The sequence below is a fragment of the Meles meles genome, chromosome 2 (genome assembly GCF_922984935.1).
Source record: "Meles meles chromosome 2, mMelMel3.1 paternal haplotype, whole genome shotgun sequence".
NCBI lineage: Eukaryota > Metazoa > Chordata > Mammalia > Carnivora > Mustelidae > Meles > Meles meles.
This window is the reverse complement of record NC_060067.1, coordinates 141,940,348-141,952,409: the sequence shown is the minus strand read 5'-3', so window position 1 is coordinate 141,952,409 and position 12,062 is coordinate 141,940,348. Positions and strand designations below refer to the sequence as shown.

General features: G+C 42.1%; 1 protein-coding gene across 7 annotated transcripts in view; it reads left to right on the top strand.

Moving 5' to 3' along the window:
* TRIM2 (tripartite motif containing 2) overlaps positions 1-12,062 on the top strand; it is a 161,387-nt gene that overhangs the window by 35,997 nt on the left and 113,328 nt on the right. The window contains exon 1 of one of the 7 annotated variants that reach the window (XM_045994548.1): positions 10,103-10,222. The exons of 4 other annotated variants lie outside the window; for them this stretch is intronic. In XM_045994548.1, coding sequence (XP_045850504.1) covers positions 10,193-10,222 — 30 coding nt within the window. In that variant the 5' untranslated portion in view covers positions 10,103-10,192. Of the gene's footprint in view, positions 1-10,102; positions 10,223-12,062 lie in introns of those variants that run through there. 2 more of the 7 variants (XM_045994618.1, XM_045994537.1) reach the window with 2 other exon arrangements.

Below are 12,062 nucleotides of genomic sequence, written 5' to 3'. Positions count from 1 at the left end.
GGAATAAGTCAAACTGTCAACAAGGTTAAAAATTACAGGTGGGGGATTTTTCTTTCATAGTCCTCTTCCTTTCAATAATTTTAGAGTCTGGGATTCAAACACTCTACACTGTTTAACAAGCCTTTGTATAAGGAAGCTCTGGGTTTTGTTTTTGGTTTGTTTTTCACAAACATCTGTAAAGTCATCATGCTGCAAGTTAAGCCTGTTTTCTTTCAGGAAATAGGCTTAGGAAAGGAACATATAAGCATCTCTTCTTCAAACTAAATAATTGCATGCTCAGTTCCTGAAACGCTTCTTTTGGGTTCATTTTCTGATTCTTTTATTATCTTGGTTGCTCTCTGCGAAGTCTCTCATCATTCTCCCAATCCCCTTTTGGATGCTAAGCCCAGAGCTAAGTGGCCAGACTCCTAGCAAAGCCCTTAGGGCATCGAGGGTGCTCCCTAGGGCCCACTGCTCCCCAAGCATCCCAGCATCATGGTGACTGTCTAAACACAGCGGTGATGAGGCCAACCCATTTCCTTTGGATTCCACCCTAACCAGCATTGTATCTGTATGCTGAAAAGTGTTGAGGCTCTAAATTCACAGCCAAAGTATCCATCTCTGAACATTTTGGGGGAAAAACATACATCAAGATTGAGAGATTCTAACTAAAAGTAGAATGAGTGAAATTAATGAAAGTTCAACATAATCTGTGTGTCTGCAGTCAACCAATCTACAATAGCTGCTGGATGGCCAGGCTGCAAGGACCTTTGCACCTGTCTCTGCCTCCAAGGATGCTCTTTCCCCTGATGGGCCTGTGGCACATTCCCTGAGACCAGTCAGGTCTGCTCTCAGAGGTTGCCTTATCGGCGACGAGAGCTTTCCAGATCACCCTGACTGCAACTCTCTAACTCAGCTCAGCCCACTCAGACCCCCTCCTGGAAATTCCCAGTCCTGCTTTTAGGCTACTTTGTAGGTTCCTGTGGCGCTTAACAGACATGGTCTATACTTTTAGTTGTCAATTTCTGTACTGTTTGTCTGCCCTAGTAGAATGTAGTTTGTATATGTTATGTTCACTGCTTTATTCCCCCCTTTTGAGAAGAGTTCCCAGCAGAGAGAGTTCTCTGATAAATCATCTTTGACTGAATAAATCTCTGAATGCAAGTAGAATTTTTTGTGGTGAGGAAGAGTTCTTGAACGTTTATTTGTATCTGTTTTATGGATTGTGTATATAATGTTTACTTTATCTCATTTAAACCTCATGACAGTCATAGGAGGGAAGACTGTTGTCCTCAATTATGGGTGAAGAAACAGAGGCACATGGCCAAGTCACAACTGGTGCATGGCAGCCTGCTCTAGAGTCTGTGCTCTCAGACACTACCATGCTGCTCCCTGAATTAAATAACTGGAATATATTTGGCAGAAACCCAGGATCAAACAGATTTGTGCTGGGGCCAACCTGTAGTTCTTTTGGACAAGGTGAATGGAGCACAGACAGTGGAGAAGAGGCAGTGGGTACCATCCAAGCATAGGAGAGTAGAAGGCAGAGACAGAGAGGAGGCAAAAGAATAAGAGGGAGATCAGAAATGGGGGTGGGGTGGGGCTGACATGGTTTCCCTGGAGAGAAGGGCAAGCACATGGAGGGGCTGACAAGAAGCCTGAAGGAACCAACCGAGACTTCAGCTGATGTCCCACAGGGATTCATCACTGCAGCTTGGAGTTCAGGAGCAAAGGGTCAACTTTGGGCCAATGATTTCAGCAGCTAAGGGCTGGGGAAAGAAGTATGGGTATGGGGGTGCCTGGGTAGCTCAGTTGGTTAAGCATCTGCCTTAGACTTATGTTATGACCCAGGGGTCCTAGGATCAAGCCCCACATAGGGTTCCCTGCTCAGTAGGGAGCCTGCTTCTCCCTCTCTCTTCCTGCCACTCCCCCTGCTTGTGGTCAATCTCTCTCTCTCTGTCAAATAAATAAATAAGATCTTTAAAAAAAAAAGAAGAAGAAGAAGAAGTATGGGTTGGGGCTAAGCATATGAGAGGGCTTCGGAGGTGAGGTGGGGAGACCATAAGGGAGGAGAAAAAGAAGAAAACCTCGATTCTGAGAAATTATCATTCATGTTCTCTCACCTCTCCTCTCATCTTGGAATATCAAATCAATTTATTGATTAAAACTCCTTTAAGAAATGAGTAGGTAGGGGCATCCGGTGGCGCAGTTGGTTGAATGTCTTGGGGTCCTGGGATGGAGCCCTACATACATCGGGCTGTTGCACTGTGCAGAGCTCTGCTTCAGATTCTCTCTCTCCCTCTGCCCCTTTCTCTGCTTGCTTGTGTATACCCTCTCTCTAGAATGAATAAATAAATCTTAAAAAAAAAAAGAATAGATAAACAAATTGTGGTATGTTCCTGTAATGGAACACTCAGCCTAAAAAGAATGAACTAGTGATACACCCCCAAACATTGGATGACTCTCAAAAAAATGTGGAATAAAAGAAATTGCAATGGTCTGAATGTTTGTGTACCAACCCCTCCCCCAATACATATGTGCGAATCCTAATTCCTAAGGTGATGGTATTAGGAGGTGGAGCCTTTGGGAGGTGATTAGGTTGTGAGGGTGGAGCCCTCGTGAATGAGATTCACATCCTTATAAAAGAGGCCCAAGAGCACTCCCTTACCCCTTCCATGTGAGGACACGAGCAGAGGTCTACAACCTGAAAGAGGGCCCTTTCTGATGCTGGCACAAGGATCTTGGACTTCCAGCCTCCAGAATTATAGGAAATAAATTTCTGTTTATGTGCTGCTCAGTCTGTTGGTATTTTGTTATAACATTATGAACAGGTGAAGACAAGCCAAACAAAAAGTGTATTCTGTAGGATTTCACTTACATAAAATTCTAGACAAACAAATTAATCCATGTAACAGAAAGCAGATCCATGGTTGCTTGGGGCTAGGAGTATGGCTGCATGAAGGGGCAGGAGAGTGGGATTATAAAGGGATATAAGGAAGCTTTTGGAGGTGATGGGTATATTCCTGTCTTGATTGTGGTAATGGTTTCAAAGGAATACACTTAGGTCAAAATTCATGAAAAAATACACCAAAAAATGGGAATGATCGGATCTATAAATCTGTTCCTTTGAAAGGTTTTCTCAAGGCTTTTAAGTTGAGAACTCTCATCTTTTCCTAAAATTAATAAATATTTTTTTCTTTTTCTTTTTTTTCTAAGTTGGGGATGAAGAGTAATAGTTGAAAACACCTTTCTTTGCTCAGCATATCTTCCTCATACAGGATTGACTATACTTGCTCCTGTCTCCCTTTCCTACATGAGGAAACCTCTCTGGCCCCAGAGGTTTCTTGGGGCTTTCAATAGGTTCAATTGTGTCCCCCCAAAGATATGTCTACTAGAACCTCAAAATATGACCTTATTTGAAATTAAGGGTCTTTGCAGATGTAATTAAGGCAAGGATCTTAAAATGAGAACATCCTGGATTAGGACCCACCCTAAATCCAACGATGAGTGTCCTTACAAGACACATAAAAGGAGAAAACACAGACACAGGAACATCTTGTGAAGATAGAGACAGAGATTGGGTTGATGCGGCTGTAAGCCAATGAATGCCAAGAATTATTAGCAGCCACTAGAAGGTGGGATGGGTGTGGAACAGATTCCCCGGCAAAACCTCCAGAGGGAACCAACCCTACCAACACCTTGACTTTGGACTTCCCACCTCCAGAACTGTGAGAAAAATTTCTGTTTTCTGCGTGTAGTAATATGTTATGGTAACCCTAGCAAATGAATGCCACATCCCTAGGTATTTTTACTCCTTACTATCCTCAATTAATTCTACCTCCATATCTTATTTTTGCTGTTTGCTCTTCCTTCTCCAAACTAATCCTGTTAGAATTTTCCCCTCTTGGTATCTGGCCACTTCTCCTTTATGGATGTTCACTAATTCCTCTAAATTTCACTTTTCTCATTTATAAAGTGAATATGCCTATTAGCACCTAGAGTTGGTTGGGAGGATTAAGTGGGCTAATACGTGTACACACTCTTAGAACAGTGCCTGGCATGCAGCAGATGCTGGATATATATTATTACCATTACTATTAAGTTTTTCCCCCAGTTCTGAGGGAGTGGCTCAGCTTATACATTCTTCAAAATTAATGGCACATTTTCTTCTATCATTTAGGTTATTGAGATTATTGCATTAATCTTGAGTCTAGAAGGACCCTTTTAGGGGTTCGTGGGATCAATTCTGAACTAGGTATTCAGCAAATCTCTTCATGGTCTTCACCAACTAATTGAAAACTTTTGTGGTATTGAAACCTGTCATGGTTTAGCTCAATGGACTGGGTGATGAGCAAATGAGCCCAAGGCCATTGCTTGGTCCAGTGTATAATAAGTTTATTGCTCTTATCCATATACAGCCTGACTTTAAGCATTATTTTGCAAATGTGGGCCATGGATCATGTAGGGACAGAGTAAAAGACTATAAGAGGCTTATAAAAATTCATTGGCATGGTCAGAAAAATATAAGTATGTTTATGTTGGTGAGTGGTTGACAGAGTCCTCTTCATAGCTTAAATTCATACAACATCTGACTTTAAGCCTTACCTTTCTCAGGGAGATACAAAGAAATCATATGAAATAAGAAACATGGAACATCCACATAATTAGTTATTAATTTTCTCATCTTAAAAGAATAAATACATTTGAAGATAACAAAAATTTAATGGAATGTGTTTAGAACTTTTCATTTCATTTCAGGTTGTGGGCTGACCTAAGAGTAAGTGATTTTTATCCATAATTTACAATGCATTGAGCAACAGCTAAGCAGAACAAAATCAAAACCCTTGTCAAAGTGAAGAAAGACTGTAGCTTTCATGCCTTCTATCTGCAAAGTCCTTCAGTGTCATTGATGGTTAAGTCTTCAGCTTCTCCTCTTTATTAAGTCACGTTGCTAGGCATCCCTTTCATTTCCTTAAAAAAGGAAGTAAAAGGTTTTTAAAATATATAATTTAGGTCTTGAAGTTAGTAATTTCTAGAATCATCCAAGAAGCCTCAGGGATCTGACCATTCATCCATATATTATCCAAACAGCTTCTGTGATTTCACCCAGTTCTATTAACTGTATTATTACATGATCTCTTAAGATGAGAATCTAGTATTATGTGTGTATCCCTTATTAAAAAATATCAACAGGCAATTAGATATTCTCCCTTCAGTACAGTGTTTTGTATGTTGGCAAATCAGGGACTTGATAATGAATGCACTGTGGGATGTTGAACTAAGTCAGTTAGTTGGGGCTTCAGCTCTTTCGAAGGGTTGGGTGAAGATCATTGGGTTAGGTGAAGATTACCTTATGGATAATTGAAGCTTCAGGTCGCCAAGTGGTGGGTGACTAAGAGGTGACTGTTGCAGATCAAGGGCAACATTTTAATTGGATGAAGGGTATTCTCAAAGGGCATACAGCAATTTTCTGAATTGCATAATCTAGTAGTTTGAAATGTAGAAAGTAGTGATGTCATCTCCCCAACTTTTAAGAGGACATGCATCTCCCTTTGTAATTATTTTGTTTATTATTTTTAATAACAGCAGTAGACCAACACCAAGGGATAGATGATGGTCAGGGATGTGTGCAACAGCTTTGCCAGAGTTTCAGTCCCATGTAGTTGCATTTTCTTGATGGATTCCTGGCCAAGTCTTTTATGTTTTCAAATCCTCCTGTCCTCCTTGTTCTCAGTTCATTTCCTATTCCAACTTTCCAAAAGATTTACCTCTGTCTAAATGAACTGATAAATATTGTCCTGTCCAGGTTACAATTTGTGAATCTCTCTCTTCCTTATTAGTTTTTAACAAAAGATGTGGTGAAAGAAATAGTAAACTCACTGAGAATGTCAAACATAGTCTGCAGATCATTACACTCAAGAGTTTATAGAGAATAAGAATTTTGTCTACTGCTTCTATGGAGAGGTAGAGAATTAGAGATCTACTCAGTAGAAGATTAATCTGGGATCAATTTCTAAATTTTTGTGTATGGTATAGTATAAAGAATCCTGGACCGTGATCTAGGACACCGGAGTCCTGGCTCTGGTTCTGTAACGATCTTGCCATGTAACTCTGGGCGTGTCATTTAATTGTGCAGGGCATCAGATTTTCCATCTGAGAAATGAGGGTGTCTGGTCAGATTACTTAGAAAATCTCTGAAGTTCCATGGTGGTTTTCTGAAAATGAGACTTTCTGAGGAAAAGTTTGACAAATTGGTTGTTTTTTTGTTTTGTTTTGTTTTGTTTTGACCCTGGTTCGTGTGTTTATACCACTAGGAAGAGAGTCACACTGCTCTTTTTGATACCTAAAATGCTTCTTAACAAGTTGTTTCCATTCAGTCACATTGGGAACCATCTTTTCCCCTACAAATTCAATTTCTCTCACACCTCTGGTCAGGGAGCAGCATGGTGGAAGAGAAAGGACTTGGCTTCATTGCCTACAGGCTGGGTGACTTTGGGAAGTTAATTAAACTCTCTGATTCTCAGTTTCTGTAACAATAAAATAGGAATAAAAATTCCTACCACCACTCCTCCAACTGGTTGGACCAGTCAGTGGAATCAAGCATGAGATGAGCTCACATGCAGCAGCCGTTTGCCAGCCATGGATTTGCTCTTGCCACCCTGCTTGCTACTGTCCTTCCCCATCAGACGCTCCTGCTCTTTCTCACCTTTGGTAGAGAGGGTGCAAGGGTGTCTCCTGGCCCCCAGCTGCCCTACAGTATCTGGTGCTTAATAGATGCTGAATAATGCATAAATACTAAATAAATGAATGAATCTTAGAAAAAATACTTTCAGTAAACTTGTGGGATGCCCTCACAAAGAAGGATCCCAGAAGATACTGAGGCTTTAAAAAAAAACAAAAAACATAAAATTAACTGTTTTAAAGTGAACAATTCAGGGGCACCTGGATGGCTCAGCCATTGAGCATCTGCCTTCGGCTCAGGTCATGATCCTAGGGTCCTGGATCGAGCCCCACATCGGGCTCCCTGCTCAGGGGGAGGCCTGCTTCTTCCTCTCCCACTCCCCCCGCTTGTGTTTTCTCTCTCGCTGTGTCTCTCTCTATCAAACAAAGAAATAAAATCTTAAAAAAGTAAAGTGAACAATGCCGCCATACATGGTATATTCACAATGTTATACAAACACTACCTCCATTTAGTTCCAAAATAAAGCCTGCACCCACTGAGCAGTTTCTCCCTATTCCCACCCCCACCTCCGATCCCTGGCAACCACCAATCTGCTTTTGTCCCTATGGATTACCTATTCTGGGTATTTCATACAAATGGGGTCGTATAATGTGTGACCTTTTACGTCTGGCTTTGTCACTTAGCACAAAGTTCTTGAGGTTCGTCTTTGCTGTGGTATGAATCAGTGTGTTCCTTTCTATGGCTGAATACTATTCCATTGCACAATTTGTTTATCTATTGATCTGTGGATGGACATTTATGTTGTTTCCACCTTTTTATCTTGAATAATGCTGCTATAAACATGAGTATACAGGTAACGGTCTGAGTATTTTCAGTCCTATGCAGTCCTTTTTTTTCAATCCTATTTTCAATCCTTTTGGTATATACAGAGGAGTGGACTTGCTGGGTCATATGGTAGTTCTCTGTTTGACCTTTTGAAGAATTGTGGTGTTTCCCATACCAGCTGCCTCATTTTACGTCCCCACTAGCAGAGTTGCAGTTTGGCCTCATCCTTTTTTAAAAAATTATATTTATTTATTTGACAGAGAGAGAGTCAGTGAGAAAGGAAACACAAGCCGGGGGAGTGGGAGAGAGAGAAGCAGGCTTGCCACTGAGCAGGGAGCCCAATGTGGACCTGAGACTCGAACCCAGGACCCTGGGATCATGACCTGAGTCAAAGGCAGACACCTAACGACTGAGCCACCCAGGCACCCTTGCCTCATCCTTTTTAACACTTTTTCTTTCCTTCTTTCCTTTTTTTTTTTTTTAAAATAGCTATCCTTAATGGCTGTAAAGTGGTACCTTATGGTGTTTTGATTTGCATTTCCCTGATGAATAATGATACTGAGTATCTGTCTTTTCATGGGCTTTTGGCCTTTTGTAAATTTTTTTTTTAAGATTTTATTTATTATTTGACAGAGAGATAGAGAGCACGAGTAGGCAGAGAGGCAGGCAGAGGGAGAGGGAGAAGCAGGCTCCCCGCTGAGCAGAGAGCCTGATGTGGGGCTCGATCCCAGGACCCTGGGATCATAACCTGAGCTGAAGACAGACACTCAACCGACTGAGCCACCTGGGCGCCTCTTTTGTAGATCATTTTTAGAGAAATGTCTATTCCAGACTTCTGTTCATATTTTAACTGGGTCGTTGTTTCTCTTTTTGTTGTGGAGTCCTAAGAATTCTTTATATATTCTGGATATTAGCCCCCTATCGGATATATGATTTGTAAACTCCTACTCTGTAGGTTACCTTTTCATTTCCTTGATAATGTCCTTCGATGTATAAAATCCTTTTCATTTTCTTGATAATGTCCTTCGATGTAGAAAATGTCTTAATTTTGATGAAGTTAAATTTATATATTTTTCCTTTTGGTGTCCTGAAGCTTTTTTTTTTTTTTTTTTTTTATGGCAGGATCATAAGGTTTTAGAGGAAAACTAGACCTTTCCCAAAAGTTAACCTGTTTTTTCAAGTCAAGAGCTATGAGCGTCCAAATACAACAACTCCTTTGGAATCATTAGGAGAAGAGAAGAATCCAAGGCAGCTTCATACCCTATTTGGAAGGACCACCAGAGGAATCTTACTTTAATACAAATTAAATATCAGTGACAGAATCATAAATATTTTTAAACTGACAGAGATTATAAAGGACAGTGCCTTTTATTATTTTTATGATCAAAGAAGGGCTTCATACAGAATTTGTGGAAAATGAGTATATTTCAACATTTTTCTGTTTCTTTGCTAGTTAATTTTGACAGTGGCTGTGCTTCCCTATGTAAATAATGAGGCGGTTCCAAATTGTAATGACTGTACTTTTCTGAAACTTTGTATGGCTATAATTTATGCAATGCCACAAATCAACCAAATAGCTCTTAACTTTATTTTTACCTCAGTGTATTATTTAGAAATCATACACAGAAAAAAAAGGCCCAGTTTATTTTCTTGTTCTTGGTTATTATCATAGGGTATTGAAAGGTTAAGTTGGCATAGTAGCTTTAAAAGCAAATTTTAGTTAAGATCAAAAGAGGAAAAAAAAAAGTCATGGCTATCCTGTCTTCTTCCAAACGTACTGAGCTAACTTCTGCTTTGTTTGCATATGTATGATTGGATAAAGTGGGTATTTAAGAAATGAATGTGGGAGCTCATTCTGGGTGAATGAGCTCAGATCTGATCCTAGCATCCTAGGATCGAGCCCCACTTCCACCGTGGGACTCCCTGTTTTGTGGAGAGTCTGCTTCTCTCTCTCGCTCCGACTCGTCCTGCTTGTGTTCCCTCTCTTGCTGTCTCTCTGTCAAAAAGTAAATTAAAAAAAAAAAAATCTTAAAAAAAAAAAAAGAATGTGAACCATTTATATTTGGGGACAAAGATAAGCCTATTTCTCTGGGTTCTGAAGACATACCCATCAAATCAAACATTTTCTCTGTGGAGGTAGTGAAGACTTCTCATCAGACACTTTATTCCACAGAATAAGTATGTCATAAAGGCATCCTCCTTGGATTTTGTTCTTTAATTGGAAAGCTCCTACCGGCCGCAATAAATAGACCATTCATTGACCCCAGAAGAATGAAGATGGCTAATGCAACACCAATGTTTGTGACTTTTAAAATATATATTATTATGTGGGAAACATACGAACTTTTCCTTGAAACTGGTCTGCAGGCAGTGATTAAACTTTTCAACTTGGACTCCTTTCATGCTGCTGGCTATAAAGACGAGGACTTGGCTGTTCCTCTTTGGCTCTCTCTCCAGCTCTCTGGTCTCCCGACTTCAGAATGAAACCTAATATCTTAAGCTAACAGAGCCGAAGAGTCTGGTCATTGGCTCCCATTGTCCCCTGATACTGCAGCCCTGCCCCTTTGGCTTGTGCTGACGAGCTGTTTATATTTTTGTAAGGGCCACCCTTTAACTCAGCAGCCTGATGACTATAATGGGCCCAATTGTCTGTGGGCTGCAGAGAGCTGAGTCCCCACATCCCGAGGAGGCTGGGGCCAGTCTCTGATGTCCAGGAGTGGCCGTTATGGAACACGGGTAAGGACGGTTCGGAGTGTGTGATGATGCTTTCTATGGGCTAGCCGGTTAATCCTGGGCACCGTTTAAGAGAAGCGAGTTGCTATGGAATCGCTAGCTTTTTCTTGGTTTTCATTTGTTGCCTGCTAACCGCGGAAGGAGAAAATCATTTCTCTGGGGTTTGCTGACAAGGCTCATAAGGCTCATAATGATCCTGGTCAACCCAGGCAAGAAATGCGCAGGGAAGGAAAAAAAACGAGAGGAGAGACACAGGTGGGTTTGACACCAAAGCAACAGGGGAGAGGCAAAGCTCAGGGCTGCGTGGGTAATGTTGTGAGGCTCAGAGGCCGTTTGTTTCCTAACTTAAGTGTTCACGGTCAGGAGCTGGGCTCTGCCACGGTGGGGTTTCTGTGAGCCAGCTGTTCGCCGGTAGAACTCAGCCGACCCTGTTGTGAAGGGGTCTCCTATCTGCTGGTATTTTCAAAGGGCAAACCGTAGTCGTCTTGTATGTCATAAATAGTTCTTTTCAGAAATGTGGGAACGGTTTGAAGTTGGCATGCTATAAAGTTTTATTGCCCATAAAAGTGCTCAAAGGGTACTCTGGCCGGCTGCAGTGGGGCTCAGGAATGGAGGAACAACCCCCGGCGATTAGAGCATTTGTCCTTGACTACCCAAGAGAGAAGGCGGTGGAGCCCGAGGACACCCTGTGAGAGGGAGTGAAACACGAAATGAGCATAGCCAGCCCACCTGGGCGTTCTTTCTGGTTTCGTGCTTGTAAATAAATGAGTGAGGGAGGAAAACTGCTCGGCTCCAGCCTTTGCTGACTGATGTCATCGTCCTGGCTGTTCCATTTGGTGCTAAGACGCCCTTCGTGGTGCAGAGGGGCGCGGGGTCAAGGGAAGGGGGAGTGCTGGTCTCAGATCACAAGGGGGAGGGCACAGCTGGAGCCCTGGAAATTGCTTTGGGAATAATTGCCTCCTGCTAAACGGAAAATCGCCTATGGCAGCTTTGATCAGAGGATTTTGTTCTGTCCTTTCTGAGGAGCCTCAGAGTGTGGGGTCCGTGAACTCACAGTCAGCGTTTAGATATGGACACAAGCCAAAAAAACTGAAAAGGTGAAGTTTAACTTTTAGTGAAACTAAAGGTGACTCATGGGACTTGAATACATCTGGTGCTTTCTAAATCTTTCCACTTCTCCTAAGCCCCAGAGTTTGTATTTGTTATCTGGTTACACCACCTTTAAAGCCAACACATTTGGGTGCTCTTGGAGGAATTAATTCAGATGCAGAGGTGGTTTTTGAATGAATTTCACCCAAAGCAACCTGAACATTTCAGCTCAGTGTATGAAAATACCAGGAGGTCTCTGAGTGAAGCCAGGGTCTCCTGAAGTGGTCTGAGAGCCCAGGAGAAGGAGGATGAGTTGCCCCATGGGTGGTCTTGGAAAGGGACCGGCAGGCGGGGCAGAGACTCATCCCGCCCTCACCTCCTTCAGACCAGTGCACTCTCCATTCCCACTGGGCAAGCACCCCCAGAGGGCAAGACAGCAGAATAAGGAAGGACAAAGAGGAGGACCAGTGAGAGGGAAGATGGGGAGAATTCCAGGAGACCCCACAAGGCACAAAATCAGCTGTTATCCAGCATCTTTTTTTTTTTTAAAGATTTTATTTATTTATTTGACAGAGAGAGATTACAAGTAGATAGAGAGGCAGGTAGAGAGAGAGAGGGAAGCAGGCTCCCTGCCGAGCAGAGAGCCCGAAGCGGGACTCGATCCCAGGACCCCGAGATCATGACCTGAGCCGAAGGCAGCGGCTTAACCCACTGAGCCACCCAGGCGCCCTATCCAGCATCTTTTATCAGAATG